Source organism: Emys orbicularis, chromosome 1, assembly GCF_028017835.1.
Source record: "Emys orbicularis isolate rEmyOrb1 chromosome 1, rEmyOrb1.hap1, whole genome shotgun sequence".
NCBI classification, from domain to species: domain Eukaryota; kingdom Metazoa; phylum Chordata; order Testudines; family Emydidae; genus Emys; species Emys orbicularis.
In genome coordinates, this window is record NC_088683.1 from 252,464,424 (window position 1) to 252,488,074 (window position 23,651).

At 37.4% G+C, this 23,651-nt stretch overlaps 1 protein-coding gene across 1 annotated transcript in view; it reads left to right on the forward strand.

Annotated features, from left to right (window-relative positions):
• The window catches only part of MRPS9 (mitochondrial ribosomal protein S9), a 39,435-nt gene that overhangs the window by 7,335 nt on the left and 8,449 nt on the right, over nucleotides 1-23,651 (forward strand). Inside the window, exons 2-7 of the mRNA XM_065419988.1 lie at nucleotides 3,827-3,889; nucleotides 3,968-3,998; nucleotides 8,098-8,177; nucleotides 15,738-15,823; nucleotides 19,540-19,615; nucleotides 21,936-22,104. Of these exons, the coding sequence (XP_065276060.1) occupies nucleotides 3,827-3,889; nucleotides 3,968-3,998; nucleotides 8,098-8,177; nucleotides 15,738-15,823; nucleotides 19,540-19,615; nucleotides 21,936-22,104 (505 nt within the window). The remainder of the gene's footprint in view (nucleotides 1-3,826; nucleotides 3,890-3,967; nucleotides 3,999-8,097; nucleotides 8,178-15,737; nucleotides 15,824-19,539; nucleotides 19,616-21,935; nucleotides 22,105-23,651) is intronic.

Sequence of the window (23,651 nt, forward strand, 5' to 3'; positions counted from 1 at the left end):
CTGATTCCTGAAGGGATTCTTGCATTGAAACTCAGTGTTGCAAGTTTGAAGGAAATCCATATTCAGTTAATGAAGCCTTCTCTTGAACTACACTAAAATGCTCTAGTTTCAGTTTTCAGAGAGATTTGTTATCCTGGCAGTCTAGAGGCTGGTCCACCTTCTGTTTCTGTTACTAATAAATATGAAACTTGAGTGCAAGAGGTGGTCAGAACATTTCCCCCAAAATATGCTGTTTCATCAAAGCTGAAACATTTTGTGAAGATGCATTTGTTTCTTTGAAGCTTTCCAAGAGGGAGGGAGAGATTCTGTAGCTGGATGGTTAGGATGCTGGCATGGGATGTGGGAGACTCAGGTTTGGGTCTCTGTCTAATTTGGAGTGAACTGTGGTGAAAAATTCTGCTCTGAATCAGGCAGAGTACGAGTTTGAACCAGGGTGTTCCATGTCCCAGGCCAATACCCTAACTACTACTAGGGGATAGAGACAGACACACATCTTCCCCTGACATAATTCCATTTTTCATGAAAACATGCAACATCGATTGGTTTTATTCACATTAGAAAGAAAACATATTTCAAAACCTCTGAAGTTGCAGCAAAACAGAATGTCACGTTTACATTGAGTTTTCAGTGTCCTACTAATAGTTACTGGTTGAGTCAAATCCTTGAGAGCTAATATACAGGATACCTTTTAAGTACACACACTGTCAGTCTCTAACCCATAATCTATTCCTTTAATATGTTGTTATATAAGGTGTTTGTTTAACATCAGTTGGCTCACAGCAGATTTCTCTATTGTCATCGTAATTAATCCCCATTTGTTCATAAATAGGTGTTCACCTACTCTCTCTCTGTGCACAAAATGCCCATCGACTAACAAATGGGAATTCAGCAGTCACTAAGAGAAACAAAATTACCATTTCATAAAATCAAGTTAATCCTTTTGTTTGCTTCAGAATTCTCAAAATTTCTGTTTGGAATACCAGTAGGGGATTAATGAAAATAATAGGCTAGGTCTTTTTACACTCCATGCATATTAAGTAGGTTGAAGCACTGACAAACCAATCCATGTCCATAGAAAAAATTATCAGCAAGTAATAGCCTTAAGGTAACCTAACCAAGAAAGAGGCATAATTCTTGAGAGAAGATTTTAACTAAAATTCTTGTAATTTCATTTTTCTTCACTGTCCACTAAAAATGCAAGCAAGTCTACTGCAGTATTTTGTTCTGTTATTAGTGCTATTGTACAAATATATTGTATCTTTCTAAAATCAGTAAGCTCATACTGTTGTTAATTTTGTGTCATGACTGAAATTGGCCATATTTAGTCCCACATTTACCAAAACATGTATTTTTTTTTATTTGAAAAATAAATTGGGTTTCTGATCTAATACATTATTTTTGCTTCATTAATCAACATTTTTTCAACCATTTTTGAAAAAAAAAGTGCCATAGTAATAAATTGCTGAATAGGAATTATATCCAGTTGGATTTAATATTACTGTAAGCTATTTTGTCTTACAGTAGTGCCAGAAATGGTTTACAGTCTTTAATCTGCTTGTAGAGTAAATTCTGTTACTTATTAACAGGGAACACACACCACATTAAAATATTGGTTGAGTGGATGAAGAATAAGTATCATGTACTGCATATAACAATAATCTTAATGATAAACCATGGGTTGCAAAAATGCACATTCAAATGTTTCCTGACTTGTAAGTGTCTTATTGACAGACCTTTAAATATCTTTAAAGGGAGACTTCATTGTTTAAAGTTTAGTAATTGGAATAGAGTTTTTCACCTACAGGTTGCTGGTTCAAATTGAGCTTAGGTTATAGCGACTACCAGTTGTTCCCATGTTATAGTTGTTCAGAAGCCTGCATATATAAATTTCCATGACAACAATCTTCACGCTTGACATTCCTGAAAAAGTGCTGGATCTAGGTGGAATGGAGATTCTCAGTGGTCTGCAAACCCTTAGTTATCTCCTGTGCAGATTGGCACTCTGTGGCAAAACAGTGTAGGGAAGCTTGTGCTGCCTCTGTCCATTTTGTCTATATTCTATTCCTAGGGGAATTCTGCACCACTGTGTGCACACATAATTAATGTGCCACGCATAATTTTTTTTCACAGAAAATAATTTCTGCCAGAAAGTTGGTGCAGTTCTGCCTTTTGCCCACCAGAGGCTGCTGTGGCACTAGAACAGAGCAGCCCCTCCCAGGCAGGAGCAGCCCCAGCTATCTCATAGAACTGGAAGGGACCTTGAAAGGTCATTGAGTCCAGTCCCCTGCCTTCACTAGCAGGACCAAGTACCAATTTTGTCCCAGATCCCTAAATGGCCACCTCAAGGATTGAACTCAAAAGCCTGGATTTAGCAGGCCAATGCTCAAACCACTGAGCTATCTCCCCCCTGCCAATAGGGAGGAGAAGAGGTTGCCTGCCTGCCAGTGGGGTCCAGTCAGGAGACAGGGGATATGGGGGAACAGACAGTGTGGGGTTGGGGGGTCAGACTGAGGTTCCTAATGGCTATTGGGGAAGGACAGACTGGGGCAGGGGCTGAATGGAATTGGAGGTGCTGGGCCACATGGCAATGGGGGGAAGGGGTGCAGGGCTGCATAGGGGGGTGGCTAGGGGACACAGAGACACAGGGGGAAGGGGTGCAGGGCCACATGGGGAAAGGGGGGTGGCTGAGTGTGGGCACAGAGGCGGATGGTGAGGGAGGTGCAGGGACACATGGGGATGGGGAGGGGGGTGGCTGGGGGGGGCGCAGGAACACATGGGATGGGGTGCAGGGACACATGGGGATGGGGGGAGTGGGTGTCTGAGGGTGCAGGGATACATGGGGACAGGGACAGGTGCGCCTGACTGCTAGGGGTCAGCCAGGCCCCCCAAAAACCTATTCCATATTTTTCCCACCCACATCCAACAACCCTCCAAGTTCACTCCCAGGCTCCTCCCCTTCCCTCAGCTCCTCCTTTACCCCTGGCTCCCCCAAGCCTTTGCCCTGCACTGAGGGGTGCAGGAAACATTTCTGTATAGTAGTTTAAATGAATTACTCAAAGTTCTGTATTTACATGCCTAGTAAGGAATCTGTGATAGAAACATTTCCTGAATTTTTTTCATTGTCTGTTTTGTTACAGACATACTTACTGACAAGTATTTTGAAATACATTACCAAAATAATTGAAACTGGTGTGATTGTATTGTATTATTTTGACAAATAAAATATGCAGAATTTTTAAATTTTTGGTACAGAATTCCCCCAGGAGTAATATTCTTTGAAAAAATAGAGAACTTATTCTCAAGAGCTATCAAACTGGCACCTTTCACAAACACTGATGTTTGCAGGAAGAAAATTAAGAAAATGATAATTTTGATAAATGACATGTGAAATCCATTCTAAGTTACAGCATTAGGTGTTTTTGAGATGGGTGAGAATTACTCTTTAAAAATCACTGTTTAGGTTAAATAAAATGGAGGTTGTATATTACTTGAACCTTGCAACTGAGTATTTCTTGTAATAAATTGTCTGAATTTAAAGTTAATCTTTAAAGTAAAGAAAACAGTTCACTTATTGTAGACCCACTAGATTACAAACTACAGAATTAGATTTTTCTTATTCTTTCATTCTGTGTAAAGAAATAAATTTACAGTTGCTTTTATTCTCAGAACAGCATATAGGCACATGCCATTTTTTGTTGCTGATTTGTCTCTCTCTGTGCTGTCTAGGTTTTTATAGCATGCTCATAGTAAAAATATCTGTAAGGAATTTGATTATTTTGTTGTTACAGAACAAATATGTATCTGATCTTTGTGTGTTTGTTTGCAGAAAGCTATTGTCTACCTCTTTCCCTCTGGCTTATTTGAGAAAAGGGCCAGGCCTGTAATGAAGGTAAGAACAACGTTCAGTGAATTGTCTGAGTACTTTTAGCATGGCATACTAAACCTTTTTGTTGTTGTTTTTCTACAGCATCCCACTGAAATTTTTCCAAAACAAAGAGGTAAGTGTACATAGCTATTCTTTCTAGTCTATAACAATGTTTTTATTATGAGCCTCTATGTTGTTTTCTTTCCTGCAACCCATTTACATTTCCTTTATTAATGTTTTTTATAGCTGCTAATGAGGCACCCGAGTAATAAAAACACAAACCTTTCAAATGTAATATGAAACTTTACTGATCTGAGGACGTGCACAAGTGAAAAAAGTACTGCTAGAGTGAGGGTATGTCTACATTACAATTGGAATCCGATGGTTGGCCTGTGCCAGCTGACTTGGGCAGGGGCTACAGCACTGTTTAATTGCAATGTAGACATTCCAGCTTGGACTACAGCCTGAGCTCAGGCCTGGATGTTTACGCTGCAGTTAGCCCCATAGCACGAGCCCGAGTCTGTGACCAAGGATTTTTAATGGCCGTGTAGACATACCCCAAGGGACCAGTGACCTTTTTTAAGAGAAGATGTCTTGTGAACCACCATGGCTAGAAAGAAATGTTTTCTGCCATTGGGAAACATTTTAAATACCTAGAATCTGATCGAGAGCCACTGAAGTCCATGGGTGTCCTTCAGTGGCTTTGGATTGACCATAAAGCATTGCTTTTTTAGTATTTGGTATAAAATATAATTAAAAAAAAAAAAAAAACAGGTAAACTCAGTGCTTGCGAAGAATAGCAGATTGACAGCCTTGGAAACTGAAGTGATCTCTTTATCCAAAGAATGGGCACAGTATGTGCAGACTATTATCTGCCCTTAGCCTTGATCTGGCAGGATCAACTCTGCAGTTTCCATGCCTGTGCAGTCTTTGGTCTCATTCCTAGTAGTGTTTTTTGTTTGTTTGGACATCTGTTCAGTGGAAACTATTTAGACTACCAAAATCATTTTGTATGGAACACTAAACAAACATTGCAACAACTTTCGGTTGCTACTGTCCTGAGCTTGAATTGAACTAGTGTGTGAAAGGCTCTGCATCCCCAGAGCCACTGAGTCCCCCCAAAAACACAATTCTGATCCTCAGTAATATCTTATTTTCTCCCTCATGTGAACGCTCATATATTAGCAGCTGCTATCCTGAAAACCTTTAAAGCTAAAAAACAACTTTTTATATCATCTGAAATTTTGGAACATTAGCTTTCAAATGGTATAAAACATTAATTTCTAACTTCAGTGCATTGTTAAAAAATATAAGCTAAAATCATGTTGGAATTGAATAGGCGGCAAGATGGAAATAATAAATATATGATTTAAAAGTCTGATGGCCATTTCCTATTAACAACACTAGACTACTAGTACATATGCTTTCAGGACTTATGAACTCTTTCAGACACTGGTCTAATCCTAGTGATTGTGGAGTGTTTTTGTATTTATATCCAAAAACAGCCTTGTCAGAAATTATCACCATTTTTCAAGGAAGTCGTTCAACTCTCTAAAAGTTATGTCTTTAAGAACTCTGAAGTGCAAAAATACGAATTTGTACTTCAAAATGGTCCTTGAGCCATAATCACTGAGCAGCTATACCATTACCAGCCAATATAGTATCAGGCAGCAACGTGAACATATACTTCTCACCCTATTTTTTTTTTTTTTTTCAGTTTCATAGTTTTACAGACTCAAATACACAAACACTATCATAAATTTGGTCCATAACTGCATTTTTTAATAAATGTTGAGTCTAACTTTCACATTGACTGTTTTTTTTTTTTTTTTTTTTTTTTTTAAAAGTCAGTCAATGAGGAGTACTTGTGACACCTTAGAGACTAACAAATGTATTTGGGTATAAGCTTTTGTGGGCTAAAACCCACTTCATCAGATGCACGGAGTGGAAAACACAGTAGGAAGATTTATATAGCAGTACATGAAAAGATGGGAGTTGCCTTACCAAGTGGGGGGTCGAGACAATGTGATGAAGTGGGTTTTAGGCCACAAAAACTTATGCCCAAATACATTTGTTAGTCTCTAAGGTGCCACAAGTACTCCTCGTTTTTGTTTTTGCTGATACAGACTAACACGGCTACCACTCTGAAACCCGTGTTTTAAAAGAAATTGACCATGGTGAAAACAGAAGCCACTTAATTGTTTTAGTTGCAGTTGCTTATGTGATGTCTGAATTTGGCACAGTTTTTACCAGTGTTCCTTCTGTCTTTGTCAGCTTAGTTCTTTTCCTACCACTAGTGCCTCTGCCATTTCCCTCCCTTAACTTTTCTTTGTAATGCATATTGTGCTTATTGGGTCTGTCAGAACTTGTTTTCATCTGCCTCTGATCTTTTACAGACTGTTTCTTCTTCATTGGTGAGGAGATGGTTGGGATTTATTAACTTTTTCAGTTCATAAAAAAAGCAACGTCCGTTTCCTATTCCTGCTGCTTTCTCTATGAACATGGTGAGGGCAGAGGGGAAACAAAAACGTTGTTTCCATTTATAAGATAGGATTTATTAGTGCAGGCCAGCATTAAATAAGCTTCTACTCACCTGTTTTATCTGCAGCATCCCATCTTAGCCTCTTTTGAGTATAGACTGGGCATACCAAATTACCTGGAAGTTTTGTAATGTGTGCAAATGTCTACAAGAATCTGGCTTTGACTTTACTAAATTAATCTAACATGTTACCTAAACCAGGTATAGCTTTGGTGTCCGGGTTTAATAACTCAAATAAATCAACTCACTAAGTCAGGTACTCCTATTGAAGAATATTTGACAAAAAATGACTGATAAATATTGTCAGTGCTTGAAATTGATATCAGTGAAATCTTGGCTCCGTTGAAGTCAGTGAGAGTGTTCTCACTCTAGAAAGATTTCACCCTGTATATACCTGTTAGATTTGAATTTCTACTATTAAAACCAGCAGAATTTAATACAAATAATATGCTAAATGTATTTTACTAAATACTTTCTCTAAAGCTGCTTATAGTTCTGAACCTGTTACTTGTGCATTTTAGTTATCTTCTGTAAAGTTAGCATAGTGTTGTGCTACTTAAGAAGACCCTTGAATCAAGAGAATTGATTTTCACAGCTGCACAAAATTATGGATTTTAAGCATTGTTTTTTAGTTTATCTATTTAAATGTTTGCAGTTGTAGGTAATTATGGGGGGGTCGGACAATAATTATTTAATGAAAGTAGACATTGAAATTCAAAAAGTTAAAGCTTTATAATAGTTAAAATACAAATTGTCAACATCGCATATCAAAATATACAAAGTAAATATCTTTAAATCAAACTCTTAAGTTCTGAGGCTGCATTTTCCTTACTTTGCTGATTTGAAGAAAATATTTTTGTTCGTTTGTGAAATCGACATTCACCCATAAAAATCTAATCCTTCCAAGCCTAACTATAATATCTTCTGTACATCTTCTCTGCCCAGCAGTGGCACTGGTAATTGCTTCAGATTCAATTTGTAGATTAAGATGACGTGTCACTGTAGGAGGTAAAATGACAGAAAAGTTTAATTTTAAAATAAAGGAAATTTTTATTAGATTAAAGTATAAATCTGTTCATAATTTTTATATTGCTAAAGCATCACATAAATGTTTTGGCTCCTGTGATTAGACAGATGAAACTGTTTTAACTGTTTTGCCTAAAAATATCTGCGTTCTGTACACTGTTCCCTCTAGAATATAGTTGAGATATATTATCAAGGCAATGTCAGAAAGTTTATTCAGAGACTGCCCATATAGTAGTACTACTATTTCTAGAAGACTTTATTTTCTGGAGCTGTCAATCTGGCACCTTTCATAATTCTGATATAGCATATAATTATCTTTTAGTGTGCATTTCTGTCTAGTCTAAATTTGGCACCTTTTGCTGTATTGCTATTACATAGATTCCTTGAGATTTTATTCAAGATGTACAGCAGGGCTTCCATTATGTAATGAGAGATTTAGAATGTTATATTAAAAATATCTGGTTATATTAGCAGATTGAGGTGGGTTATAACAAGGTATGTTAAAATATTAGCACTCCAGACTGGTTGAATACTGGTTGAATGTCTTTACTCTCTGGTATTTTAAAAGGTAATTAGTATTATAAAAGAGGTATATAACTGCAATTTAAATACAGTTATTTAGTTGCTGTATATTATTGCTTTTTTGTCTAATTTTGCTTTTGATTAGCAATCCAATGGGGAGAAGATCACCGTCCATTTCACTTTCTCTTTTATACTGGCAAGCAGTCATTTTATTCATTAATGCATGTAAGTACATTATAGTCTATGATAAATAATGTTAACTCTAAGTCAAGTAAAACATTACATCAGAACTACATTTCAGAAGCTTCTGAATTTACCTAGTGATTTCATAATGGACCATAATAACACTACCAGAGGTGAAACATAATGTGTTTTGTTAAGTCATAATATTTATTCTTTCATTTAGAGAGAAGTTTTTGCCTAATTTAAAAGCGAATGGTTTGTTTTCCTTTTTTCTGTTTGGTTTTGATTATGAATTAGGTATGAATATTCTGAACATTTCATTTTATACTGTAGTTTAATTTAGTATCAGTAAGGGTTAGCGGTGATGAATGTCCATCCAACAGAGATGACCAGATTTAGGATTATTCATTATCATATTTAAAACACATGGTTTTTCGTCTTAAAGAGAAGAATTGCAGAAATGTGCTGATCTTTAATGTGAAGGAAATTTGTATTAAGTAGCTCAATATATTTATATTTTTTTAACATTTTTTAAAGATTGTTTTTTTCATGTAAACTTAATGTGCACTTAGGTTAGTATGGTTGCAAGACCATGGGATCTCTGTCATTTACCTTTACGATAAAAGCTACATCTGATAGAACACTGCTGGTCCCGACTTCTTTATTGTGTGTTATGAAGAGCCCTTTTATAAATATGCCCATTAGTAGCACATAAATTCTTTGACTCCCTAGAAGAGCCTTATAGAGAGATGTGTAGTATTTTAATGTATGGTTAATGTAAGACAAAAAAAGACCCACTTTTGTAGTCCGGTACTTTCAATTTGATGCTCCTGTCAGATTCTGTTTTCCTCATTATGTACTCTTGAAAAAGTTACAACAACATTTATTGGACTTCCCAAAAATCAAATTCTGTGCATAGGTTTTCTTTATTTTTGAGAATTATCTGGTGTTTGTTTGTGCTCTACGAACCCAAAGGACAAAATCCCCACTTGTCAGGTACATTTATTTCTTGGAAAAAACCCTTTTTTCGTTTTTTGTTGACCTTGGGCAAATGAGCTTCTTGCCCTGGCAGAAATGAAATGAATGATAAATGTAGAGTGTGTCTTTGCTGAGTAATGGAGCTGCAGCATAGGCTTTCCACAGAGGTTTTCTCCTGCACAGCCTGAGGCAGCCCGAGGACCCCTGCTGTTCATTTAAATAGGTATGTCAAATCTGCCTCGAAACGCCGCTGGTTTGATCTGTGGTAATATTTGTGAAGGTTCCATATGGACTTGAGCCCCCTGCAGTGCTAAGAAATAATGTACAACGCTTCATGGTGCAGACGCAAATTTTCTCTGAAAAGGGATGCAATGCTGCGTTTTAGCTGTCGGAGAGGATGATGGAGCTGACGCGCTAGGCCTGTCAACTTGTTACACGGATGGGTTGCACGCAGCGAGGCTGTGGAAAATCTGTGCCTTTTAACTTTTCTACTTAATCACGGTTGTAGCATTGCCTTTAGACTGTATGCTACATTAATTCTCTTCCTGCCTTCTGCCTTTCATCCCAAGTTTCACGGAAAAAAGTAAAGCATGCAGGTCTTGTAGAGGAGCCTTATCAAACAGCTGTCATCTGACAAGCCATTTGCATTTATTTTGGCTGAAACAGAGCAACCCAAGGGCAAGATGTTTTGTTGTGTTCCATCATAATGAAGAAATTACAAATTTTACAAGGAGCACAATTTTATTTTTAGCTCTTCCTAGCCTTTTAAAAAAAGGTATGTAAGATTGCCTAAGAAATAGTCTTACAAAGGATAGTGTGTATCCTGTTACGATACCACTTGATTAAATCGTCTTCAAATGAAATCTGCTTGACAAACAGATTTCATTACTGTAGGATATTTTAAAGTACTTGAGTGTTCTTGGGACATTTCTAAATGTGTCCATTAAATAGAATTATATAAAGCAGAATTAATTAAACCGGATTTAACATCCTTTTAGTTAAGCAGCTGCAAAAAAAGGTGAAACTGTATACAATGCTTAACATTGTTTTAATCTCTCATCAGGCTAAATGTGTTATATAAGCATTATAGATTGATTTCTTTTAAACTACCAAAACTGTAATTCATACAGCTGGGAGAAAGAAAAGATTGCATGTTAATGCAGTATTTGCATGAATGACAATCTTTTGTATGGATTTTTTTTTTTAAATAATTGCTACATAAAGAGTGATAAATAGGATAAAGAAATGATTATTTGGCCTAAATGTTTGTCAGTCACAACTGCATTTATTGACAGGGATCTCAGATTTTATTAATTGCAGTTGAGACAACCAGTCACAGCAGTGCCATTTGTTTAGGTAATGCTAATCAAAAATGTTAGACATCTGTTAAAAGTAGTGAATACATATATTCACCGTACATCTTATAAGATCCAGTTTATATGTGAATGTATGACTTGAATATTAAGTAAGACTTCTATAAAACTTGAATATCCTTTGTATTCACATTGCTCTCTTTGTTCTGCTTGTTGAATATAGTTTAGTCTTGGGGACGGGGCAGTTTATTCACCTCTTGATGCGCAAGGGATTTGTTGCATGTAACTCTAACGTACATTGAGAGAATTTAACCCCTTCACATGTGTTGTGGCTATTCATCTCATTCAAAATGTTGCACTTTGAATACAACATGGAAAATTGCATTGTTTGCAAGTAATATAGTCAGGTTTTGTAATGTGATCAACAAGACAAAGTGTCCTATTTTATACATTTTTTTGTTGGACAAATTTTGTAGCGTACGTAGTTCTGATTATTATTCTCTTCCAGAAATCTCAGTGAATGGAAACATCATTGTGGCCTTATGCTACTTTTATCAAAATTGTATTCAATGACACTCATTTACATCCCAGGGCATTTTAAGTATATTGAGTGTTTTGATTAAAAAAAACTAAAAATAATATATCAAAGTCAAAAAATATTCACTTTCAAGGTAGGCAAGTGACCTAAAGAATTTAATGCATGATGTTCTGGGTCCTCCAGGCATTTAAAACATGCCCTCTTTCCCCTCCCCTTCCCCCCCCCCCCAAAAAAAAAAACTAGATCAAAAATATACAAAGATGTTTTTCATAAGCTGCTCTGTTCTTTGAGGATACTTTTCAAAGATCCAGTTCTCACTCATTCCTGTCCTCAATTTATTTAGTAATAAGAATAAATCCTTCTTTAAAAGGGTGCATCCTAGTGCAGATTAAGGATTTGATCCTTCCATTAGATGTGGGAGCATTTATGGCTGCCTAGTGTCTTGTAAACTCAGCTATTATGCAAACAAAATAGCTGATATTACAAGACAACAGACATGTACATTCATGAGTTTGACTATTGCATCTTGATGAAATCTTCTGAAAAGTGAGAGTCTCTACAGTAGTTTCCTATAATTTTTGGGAAATGAGGATTTAGATGTAATTGTTTGGCATTATATATGATTATTTTGCAAAATAGCATTTAACATCATGATTGCATCTTACCCTCTTAAGTCCTGAATCTTGCGAAGTCTTATACATATGCTTAACTTTACGCATGAGTAGTCCTATGAAGTAGTAGAACTACTCCTGTCCATAAAGTTTTGTAACCTAAATTTCACTCCATGAGAGAAATGAAAGTTGGAAGCAAAACTGAAAGGTATTGGCAATTGTATTCGATGAGAAGACCTCTCCTACTGTAAGACGTACACTGATTGTAGGAGAAGTACTTTTTATATGGCATTCCATTTTTTCCCTAGTCTAGATTTTTTTTCATGTAGACAGTAAGTCACTCTGATAAAACCATTCCAGAAAATAGGAACTCTTTCTAATCACTAGAAATGCACATACATGGAATTTCAATACATTGAGGGGATCTGGCATTTTCAGAAATTCTCAGGAAAATCCTACTTTTTTAATGCAGATTTGAAGTTTTCCTTTTTAAAAAAAAAAAAAGAAAGAAAAGAAAAGTTGTTTCTAATGATTTTTAGTTGTGACATGAACTTCCAAGTCTACGAACGGGCAGGGTGAAACAAAAGAAGTATGAACTGCACTCATTCATCTCAGTAGAGCTTCTGAGCCTAATGATTATTCAAGGTCTCCCTCTACACTTGTTGCATATTACTCAAAGCAATTTTAATTACAATTTAAAATCACTTCAGACTAAGGCCAGTTTACAGTAAACTTACAACTGTATTTACTCCCTTTCTTTCCTTACAGCAGCTCTCATCTCAATTGTCTTTGTACTTAGCCCAGGATTCTAGTACTATCTGCTGACCTTCCCAATAAATTATGTGCACATTAGGATGCAGTGAGTAAGGCATTCCAAATCCTGGGTGGTTCTCTAATAATCTCACTTCAGGGTCTGACGTGCTCCAGTATCCACTTTGCTCTTGGCTCAATAGGGAGGTAGATAGGTGTCCCAGCTGCCTCAGTGCATCTGCTTTCTCACCAGATAGGAAGATACTGTATGCCTATACAGGAGAAGAGAAGAAGCTGTAGAGTCGGGAGTCAAGCGAACAGCCTTCCCATATATTTACAAGGGCTGCCAATCCAGCCCCTTTCCTAATTGACAAGCTCTATCTAGGTCAAACCTTTCAATGGCCAAAAATCTCTTGTGCATTCCCAGCTTTATTCATTCTACTTCCAGAAGTCTTAGGCCACTCATAGGAACCCACTTCTTCATGTCCTCTATTCTATTGGGACAAGCCTCATAAAGTGTGTCTACACTGCAAAGAAAACCCCACAGCATTGAGTCTCACAGCCCAGGTCAATTGACTTGGGCTCTTGGGGCTCAGACTGTGAGGCTATAGCAGTGTAGATGTTCCCACTTAGGCTGCGGCCTGTGCTCTGGAACCTAGCGGAGGGGAGAGGGTCTTGGAGTCTGGGCTCCAGCCTGAGCAGGAATGTCTACATTGCTATTTTTAGCCCTGCAGCCTGAGCCCTGTGAGTCAGTTGACCCAAGCTCTCAGACTTGGTTCCGTGGGTTTTTCTTTGCAGTGTAATCATATCCTCAGTCACCTGACCTGCTATCAAGAAAACATTTAGCCCCAGAGAAGAACCTAAGCTTTCTTGCTTTTACCTGACACTTCTATCCCATAGATGCAAAAATTTTCTATCTATTCTCAGGTAAACCTCACACCATCCAACCCTACTCTGTGAATGTTTTTCTTGACGGGTTTGACTGCCTTTTAACCCCATTCCTAACTGAAATGCACGAGTTGCTTCAGAGTGGCATGAGATGCTTGCTGTCTGAGTAGCACTTTCCATACCTCACTAGCCTACAAAGTGAGAGACCAGACCAGGTAATCACACCGAGGTATCTCACAAGGTATTGCGATGTAGGAGCAGTTTATTTCAGTCTTAGATATTTTGAATAATGTTTCCTGTGTTTTAGGATATCAGATGTTAAAATATAGAAGTAGACACACATAAATGCCACAGATTGGGAGAAAATTCTACACAGATTTGATCATACTTAGTTGATTTCTAGTGTGCCTACCCAAAATTAAAAAGTTACTGGAAGGCTTACTGCTACGGTTCAGTCTGGTCTGTGCTGTTTATAAAGCAATTGGGTTTTTTTGTACTTCAGAGGTTCTATACACTTAAGTTGCTGTTCTAAAAATATTTAATTTGCTTATTACATTATTATAAATCTCAGCACCAGCCTGCATCACAGATTCCTTTTTAACTGATTCCACAACCATTTAAGTGCTGTGAGTGCAACTACTTTAGAAAATCAGTAAACCTACGGTTAACTTATTCTGATACTTTTAAATATCTGTATATTTTTATTGCAACCCTACTGGGAATGTATATTTATAGATAAAGAAATTTTTAAATCATGATTGGTGGGTGCTTACTACTGTAAGGAAGTTCTTTATTATTTAAGTGTTAAGTGGTATTTAAGTGTTGCATCAGCATCTTTGTCACTTATTTCAAATTATGATATTGCGTATTTTAACAATTAGCACTTCATACAATGGTTATTACTAAAAACTCATAGGCTTTCCTACATTTCATCTGTTTCACTGTTTTAAATTTTTTGCTTTTTGTAAAGTAGTCTATAAAATGTAAAAATTTAATCCTTGCAACTCCACAGTAATTGCAGCACTATAGTATCTCCTGTTCTAAGTATAGGAAGATACTGTTGATGCTGCAGATAGCTGGGGCTGTGAATGTTGAGGTTTTTATTAGCACCCATTGTATTTCGTAAAATAATTGAAGGGAGTACACAGTGCTCATCCATAAGGCTTTTGTTGTCACCACTTGCTAATCTAAGTGGGTTCTTTGGAATATGCAGTATTTAGTTGTAGTACCACCACTTCTGTTTTTCTTATAAATATTACTTGTTTTACTTAGGATTAAGTTGCTGCTGTAACTCAAAGTATTTTGATGTTTCTCTTTAGCGTGAACACTAAACTTATGGGTAATTTAGCTTCATCAGAAAGCTAGATTCTTGAAGAAAACAATTAAGATTGAGAGTATGTACCAATAATCTCAGGGTTTAAAAAGAATTACAAAAATGTTAAATTATCAAAAAACAAACACTTTAAACTCAGGAAATTTAGAATTAAAGTTAACCCTAACATTTGAAAGTATGGAAATGCACAGCTATGGCAACCAGACAGCCTTAACTCTGCTCCTATGGGTGTGCTTTGGAAGGAAAGGAGAAGGGACTCTGACTCAAACTATCTATTGCTGCAGGTGAACCGGTGTTAACAATGGTGGGAATTTTTTACAAAATTTTCCTAATGTAGGCAGGGCTTATGTAGAAGTTTTACTAAATGGGTAAGAAATCAATTAAGGAAAGTTAAAAACCTATCTAAATGTGTATCCTCAATCCCTCATTTTATCTGTGCAAGGAATCTCTAGCTAAGCATAGAGTATTCCAACAAACAAAAGGGCTAAACTCTACGTAAATAGTAGCACTGAAACTGAAATAGTTTTGAATCCTTTCACCCTTGCAATACCGTTTTTTGTATATATTGATATGTAACCTAAACTTCTAACAGATTCATTATTACACATGTTTGAAAATACACCAGTGACAAAAATGTACTTGCTATACTGTGTGTGTTGCTTGCTGAGTTTTTGACTGACTAGTATTTTAAAAAAGCAGATTTGTTTATGCACTTCCCCAAGCACAAGGAAGCCGTGATCTCAGTTGGGGCCTCTAAGTGCTACGTAATACAAATATAATAAATATCACCAAAATTAACAGAGTTGCATGGAATACACTATATAAATACTTACTTTTTCTAAAAAGGCAGTTCAAAGTTCAAGCCAGTAATTGTGTTTTTTATATAGATATATTGCCCACCTCCTTTTTAGTTTTAAGAATGACTTCAGTACCAATCCTTCAAACAGTTACGCACATGTTTAACTGCCATGAGCAGTAGTCCGTGCAGGATCAGGGTCTTGTATACATTTTGAACCTGCAGTGTACTTTTAACTGTTAAATACTGTAGCCATTTTTTACAATCCTCTTTTTGTACACTTCAGGATGTTTAGATAATACACATACATAGATAAGTAATGTGTGAATATTATTTAAAACCATATAAATAATAAAATATCTGTACCCTTTAATGCATATTTCTATATATTTTAGGAAATATATGGGAAACTGCTAGACATTCAGAAATACCAAGACCACTTGAGAGCCCAAGGCTTACTTGCTGAGAACAGAAAACAAATGTGAGTTTCCGGCTTGCACTAATATTGATATCAGTTTTTTTAAATTGCTTTAATATATTATTTTAGCACTTCTTACAATCTTGGTTTCAAACATTTTTGATTTGATTTTTGGAGAGACAATTTTGAAATAATTCATGTGAAATAACACAGTATTGCCAACCTCAGGAGATCAAAAACCAGACTCCAAAAGAACATGAGATGATAAAAAAAAGGATGTTTTTTAGTCTTTATAACACCTGTATATTCATCTACTTCTCTGCCAATGTGTGCGTGATCATTTCTAGTTGGAACATCAACCTTAAGTCACAAAAAATGCACACCTCTCCCTGACTGCTCAGATGGAGACTCCACTTAGCTTCTCCTCATTCCTAAAATAGGGGAACTGCCATCCATTTCCTATTAGTGTCTCTCCTTCTTAGTTTCCCACCTTCCCCACCATATTCCTTCCTGCACAAGGGCTATAAAATGGAGCTCAGAAAGCAATGAACATCCAAGAAACACAAAGCATTCGGACTGTAGATCAAGTGTTTCAATTATTGTTCAGTAAAGATTTATATGAGCTACAAAGACAGGAGATGCTGCTGAGATGGCGGGCCAATCCATACGTGAAGGCAGGGCTCAATGGCAAGGCCAGGTGTGTGTCGTCAGCCCCACAAGCTCTTGCATTAGGTTCTGCCTGGGAGTTTAGCCCTGGAGATAGCAGGAATGGAGGAGTGTCTCATGTCATGAGAGCTTGTCCTGCAGGTGCCAAAATCCCATGACTCGTGATTAATTCATAAGAGTTGGCAATACAGTTAACATTTCAGTCATAAGACCAATCATTTCTGATCATAATTCCTAATTATGGATAAGTGATTCAACACTCAAGGAATCTAATAGGTTCCTTATTGTGTTTATATTAACCATTCCATTTTTAACTTCCTCCTCTTTTTCTTCCCAGTGCCAACATATTTAAGTAGTTTTACTTTCCGTTACCCCTTTTCTTCCTTCTCTTCCAAAAGGGAAAAGAGAAACAATTTCCCCCTCCTCTCTCTTAGCTTCTTGCCTTTGTTTAGCACATAACTGAGACTAGAAGAGGATGGAGAACAATATTTAAATACTCTTGTTGGGTGAAGGTGTTTTGAGTTTTTTTTTTTCCACAGAAGGTTTTCACGGTAGATGGTTCTATGTTCAATGCCATTTTCCTTGAGGATTTTACTGACTGGGTTATTGGTTACTCATTTCTATTGAAAGTCAAAGGAAAATTCCTGGAAGACCATAATGGTCATTTGTCTGTTAATGAGCCTTTTTAATGGCTGCAGTCAAGATTGCTTGCCAGTCTTTGAAATTAATCAATATTATAAGACCTGGGTGCAGTTCGCTTCCTTTGAGGAATCCAGAAACTAGGATGCAGTAGCCCAGTTGTGTTTTGAGAGTTTTTTGTAGTAATTCCTCCATAGACTGAGTGGGCAGTGAGGATTCAGAGAAGGCTTATAGGGTTGGAGAGGTTCCATTGAAACCAAGGAATCTGTGTCATATTCTCACGGTGCACTCCTTCTTCTCCCAGTTAAATGGTTGCTTTTTCAGGGCTGCGGTTCTTTCATGATGTTCCTGCTGTGTGTCTTCAATCCAGCATTATGTAGTGTTCCAATTCTCCATAATGATGATCTGCAATTTTTTCTATTTTAGCCGTTAATTTTGTGTGGTTTTTTTTATGGGTAAATTTCAATGAAGAGCGCATATATCTTTTTTTTCTTCAGCACTGTGGTTTGGGGTTATAACTACTTCAGTGCACCTTGCTATGCTTTTCTATTTTGGTAGCTGGGACAGTTGTGTTAGCATGAGACATTTGTCTTTAGCAGTGGTACACTAGTTTTTTCATCTTTGTTTCTTAGTTGACTGAAGTCCACATTCCTTTATGATTAAAGTTTCCTATGGCGTGTAGCGTTTATTCATCATACCTTTCTAGGAGAGGCCCTTTAGGCTATATCTGCACAGCCCTTTGGAGCCTGCAGGAGTGAGCCTTCCTGCCCAGGCTGGCATTCTAAAAATAGCTGTATAGAAAAAGCTTTGAAGTTGTGGCTTGGAATCAGAAGCTCCAACCCAAGCTGCAACTTCAAAGCGCTGTCTACATAGCTAGTTTTAGAGCACTAGCGTGAATCCCTGCTAGCCCAAGTCTGTCCACCCGGGCCAGAAGGCTCAGTCCCGCTAGCTCCAAAATGCTACATAGACGTACCTAAACCTGAGTAGGCAAGGGGAGAATGGGGTTGGAGTTCATAGTGGATGCTGCTGAAAAATCTGATTTAATGTGATTCCTTCCAGAATTTTGCCAATTGATTTACTCATGTGAATAATGGTGGTCAACATTTCTTTCATGTTCTAAAAACCAAGTGGTTGGAAGGATTTTTTTCAAGTTTTCCAAAAACATGTGCCTCTTCCACTGGGACAAGAATAGATAGTTTAACTCTAAAATGAAGAAATACTTTTTTCAGAGAATTGAGCATCTGAAAACGGGCTGTTATACAGACATTTTGCAATCTTAACTACAAGGTTAGCCCTGATCCTGCAGAGACTTAAGCACACACATAACTTTACACATGTGAGTAATCCCATTGACTTCATTGAGGTTATCATGTATAAAGATAAGCATGTATTGAAATCTTTGCAGGATCCTGACTTCAGCTGCCAGTGAAAACAGTAATGTTGTCAGGCAGTAGGGGAGGTCATTTTATGCCCTGATTCAGGAAAGCACTTAAACACATGCTAAAGTTAAGTATATCCCTGAATAATGATGCTTCCCAGATTTGGGACCTTTAATTGTGACACTAAAAATATTAATTGACATTTATTGTTTCTAACAAACCTACAAAAGCATAAAAATAAGAGTTAAGGCTTCATCCTTAGGTCACCTTGTAATCTCACCCCCATTACTATATGAAGTATACTGTTTCAACAGCCAATGTTTGAACACTTTTTATATAATACCTACATGAAAAGGGCATATTTGGGACAGTGCTTTGAATTTCCTTTCTTTTATTGGTTTAACTTAATTCAGACCTTAAGGCTGTCTCTCTACACTGGACTGTTTTCTTTAAAATTTCCACCATTGCTACCTCTAGCGCACTTCCTCCGTTGGTAGCGACAGTGGGAGTGCTGATACAGAGTCCAGCACTGTCATGTTGTCTAACCTAGCTCAGAGTAGGTCTAGATGACATGGTTAAAATGCCAGTGGCTACTAGTTCCCTTCCTATATGAGCACCCCCACATTGCTGCAACCAGCAGAGCTGCACCAGTAAGAGCAAGGATTAACAGGGGAAGTTCTGGTGTAGACAAGGACTTGTTGTTGTCTTGAATCTAGTTTTGTGTGCATTTTGTTTTGCTGAAACCTTGTGGGCCAAGTTTTTAGAACTGAGTTATAAATCTGTGGAAAATTAGCTTATCGTGGAACTGCTGATTGGCTTTTAACTTCAGTAGCAATAATGAGTGACACTTAAGTAAAATTCATAATTAACTCTTGATGCAATGAATTTAATAAGTGTAGTTACCATTCCTTTCATAAGAAAGAGCTTTTATAACTAACTTAAACATTATAAATCGTATTTACATAGTGAATATCATACTGTTTTGCAGTAGAAAATACATTTCCAAACCAAGCCTGACTGTATGTATGGTCCTTTGTGATATAACTCTAATTGCATGGTTAATTAAAAAGAGAATATATGTGATATTTTAAACAGAAACCTGATTGGCAGCAGATGGCTGATTAAGGAGGAATTGGAAGACATGTTAGTGGAAAAACTGACAGATCACGATGTGAGTAATTAATCTTTTTAATTTAAGGGACCTGTATCTTAAGAGTACAGACTCCGGCTGCATCCCGAAAAAGTATGTCTTGGAGGCAGGTGCTTTTTTTTTAAATATCGTCCATTTTCCCCCCTCCAGCTCCTCGCTTAAGTAAATGTTTGTCATATTGGCATGTTATCTCATGCATGCTACAAAAATTTCCCACCATTGTTAACATGATCCATTTCTATCAGTGGTAACATCATTGGGAGCTCTTGTGTAGATGTGCCATTGCTGGATCATATAACCCTGCTCAGAGACGGTCTAATTAACACGGTGCTTAAAACCCCATTGGCATTGAGTAGCGCTCATCTATAGGGCTCCCAATGTTACTATTATTGATGAAGTTGAACTGATGGTAGTGATGGTGGAAAATTTTTGCAAAATTTCCCTACTATAGACAAGACAGACTATTATCTGCAATATGCTTGCATCATATGAAATTGATTCTGAAGAACTCTGCATCTGGCACCTTACTACTTGCATCTCCAAGAACAAGTCCGTTAACTCACTATTGCAGCTCGTTTCCATGGGCGAGGAATAATGCTGATGTTTCTATTACACTGAGGTTTTCCAAATAAGAACAGAGGTCCAAAAATCCAGATCCAGTCTGCCTGTATGACCATCTAAGTTACATCTTACCTGTGGAACCTTAATTTCCCAGTGAAATTTGAAGTTTGAATTGGGCTGCACCAGACAGGGTTGACAACCTTTTGTCTAAGCATTCTAGATATTTTATCCTCTACATCCTTCATTGCTGTGTATTCCACCATCCCTTAGCGATTCAGACTACAGACCATCTCCCTAGCAATGGAAGCAGTCCTCAATTTCAGTATCTCTTGTAATACTATGATGGTCGGTATGGATTTTCCTGTTTATTTTCCCAAAGCCCCAGGAATTGTTCCGCATTCACAAGCATACCCAGACATTTTAGTGTTCCTCACAGCTTGTCTTTCTACCGTACCTCACACTTCTATGAAATATCAGTGGGCTAGAAAATACAATACTAGGGATTGGCCTGTGAATAAATACAAAAAAGCACAAAGGCTCAGCCTCTGGAAATAAATTGAAATGTTTGCATGTACTGTATTGAGTCCTTTAGATATTCGCTGTACTCTTTTGCCTGCTCCATTTATCTTATGTTTTGTTTTGCAGCAAAGCTTTCTGTGGTGCTTGCATTAAGGGTACTAAACAAAATGGAAGCAATTGATTTTTTTTTTTTTTCTACATGCTCAGAGAACTGTCGGAGGTTTTCCTCATTTACAGCTTCCACAATTTGATTCCCCCCCCACTTTTAAAGGCATTTGGCGCATACGTGTTATGCTAATGTCGTTTTTTTCCAAAAAGCGTTGCCACAGAAATCTGCATTAGAACATTGGACTGAAATAAAACATAAAACCGAGTGATATCAAAATTTATTTGCTAATTTATTTGTAAGAAAGTAGCCCACTGCAGAAGATGCTGGAAATACAGCATAGGTAAAAAATTCTCAAAAGTAATTTTTAAAATATACTTTTTTTCCTACTTATAGGGTAAAAATTTTCTTAAATACAATGGCATCCTTCTATTTCTTTGTTACCGGTGGTCCAAAACTCCTGCAAGTAATGCCTTGTAGCAGGGCATCCCAGCTTTCAGCACAAAGGGGTTAATGCTGAGGTGTTTACTTTCTAATCACATGTTCAAGAACTAGGAAAAAAGCACACAGGAGCAAAGGATAATTTATTTCAAGAGGTTGCCCTTTAAGTCAAGTGTCTCTTGAATTTTTAAATATCTTGATTGTTCAGTTTTAAAGGAAATCATAAACATTAAAGTAACTCAGCTTGAACAGCTGAAGAGATATATTTCCCTTATGTATTATGAAATATAATCATTGAGGTGCAGTTTAGTAAAATAAAATTATTTCCATTTCTATAGACATATTGGAAATGAGTGGGAAAGCTTTTTTTCCTCTATTCTAATAAAAAAAAATTCAGATCTAAGGCCCAGTAGAAGTTTTCTTTTAAAATTGAGATGAACTTAATTCTAATATTATAATCCTGTATTACAAAGAGGTTGGATGTACTCTGAATTCAAGATTCATTGTTGCCTGAAGAAAGGATTAGATGTCTTTAGTCACACAGAAAATGATGCATTTGCATGCTGTTTTTGAAGCAGCATGTGGATGCAAAAGTGTCATCTTGTCAAAAATCATCAATAAAAGCAAAGAAGAAAAGATCAAGTGTATAAAAATAGAAAGTTTTAGCAAATGCAATTTCACCTGCATCTCTTAATGAATTTTTATTCTCTACAGTATTCAACGTGTATTCAGCTGCTAGAAAGATTAGTGAAGTTGCCATGTTGTGGCATCGAAGAAGAGTATGTGCTAAAGTTTCGCAAAGAACTAGCTATACAATTAAAAAAGATGGTGATTGAGTCCCTGCAATATGATGAGCAAGGAGTCGCCTTCAGCACTGGGGAAGGTAATAATTTCACATTTGTCTGTCTGGTTGAAGTGGTGAAGGTCTCCAGCTGAGACTCAGAAATTTATTTTGTAACCCCAACACTCAGCAAAGTCTTGTATTGGTTGGTGCATTTCTTTATTTCATACACTTGTATTGATATTTTACAATTCTTTCATGGATGTCTTGGTATCAAAATGGAAGTGTATGGCACAAATGCCATTATCTAATGATCCATGATGATCTACGATAGAACCTTCAAAATAATAGTAAATCACTAGTTGTTGAAATTAGTAGATATGGGTACTTGGCATTGCTTAAGAAAAGGCATTATAGCCAGTTTTCATAAGTTCAATAACTATCTTATTTTCCCTTTAAATACACAAAAGCACAGATCTGTTTCACAGGCTAACAGGTTTCAAAATTCATTTATCAAACAACCTTTTTAACATTACCGGAGCTCAGAGATGTAAACCAGACTATTTCTTCTGGGCTGAGATTTTGTATGTCATATTTTAGGTCAGAGCTAATGTTTTCACAGAGATATAAAACTCTGTAGATAGTTTACGATGAAATCTTACAAAATGTGGACAAAAAATTGTAGAAGCACTGTTCATACCAGTATAATTAATTTGTACGTACAGATTCATATGAACATTCTTTATTAAACTGATGTTCTATGGTACATTTTTTAACAAAGTATCTTAATTTTTTCACAAAATATGTTTATTATTAGCTCCTGCAATGATGCTTCATATGAGATGGTAGCTACGGAACATGCACAAGTGCAACAAAGTGCTTTAGCACTTCATGTATCATTACCGCATTCAGTCATCTTTCGCAGTTACTTTTTAGTGTTCAGAATATTGCTTTTCATCTTCTAAAGTAAAACTGTTCAAAGTTGTACTGTGTGGGTGTGACGAACTGGGACTGTTCTTACTGTGATCTGTAAGTGCTGACAGGGGAGTGTGGCTAGGATGGTCTCCATTGGGGGATGGGAGAATGACTGAAGGGAAATACCTGAGCCTGTAACCTGAGAACCCAGGAGGGGGCTGGGGCGAGGTGACACCTTTGCCCGGGAAACTGAACAAAGGCTGTGGGAGGGGTCGCTGAAGGCAGAGTCTGAGGAGCTGGCTAGTGACCATGGCTGGGAGGCAGACGGGGCTCTGACCTCCCAGGGGGGCTAGGGTGCCCAAGGACCCCAAGATGGACCTAACTGAGGGGTATCCTGTTGTCTGTGCCTGCAAGACCTGTCTCGGACTGTATTCCCGTCGTCTAAATAAACCTTCTGCTTTACTGGCTGGCTGAGAGTCATGGTGAATCGCAGGACGCCGGGGGTGCAGGGCCCTGAGTCCCCCCATACTCCGTGACAACTGGTGGCAGCGGTGGGATCTACTGCACCCCGTGGACGGCGCTTCCTGCAGTAAGTGACTGGGGAGAAGTAAAACGAAGGGGGATTGACGGGGACCAGGCGTGCTGAGGAGTCAGAGAGAGACGGTTATCACCCCTGGGAGTGTGTGACCAGCGAGAAGGACTTTTGCAGTAACAGGGTCCCCCGGGGGATCGCA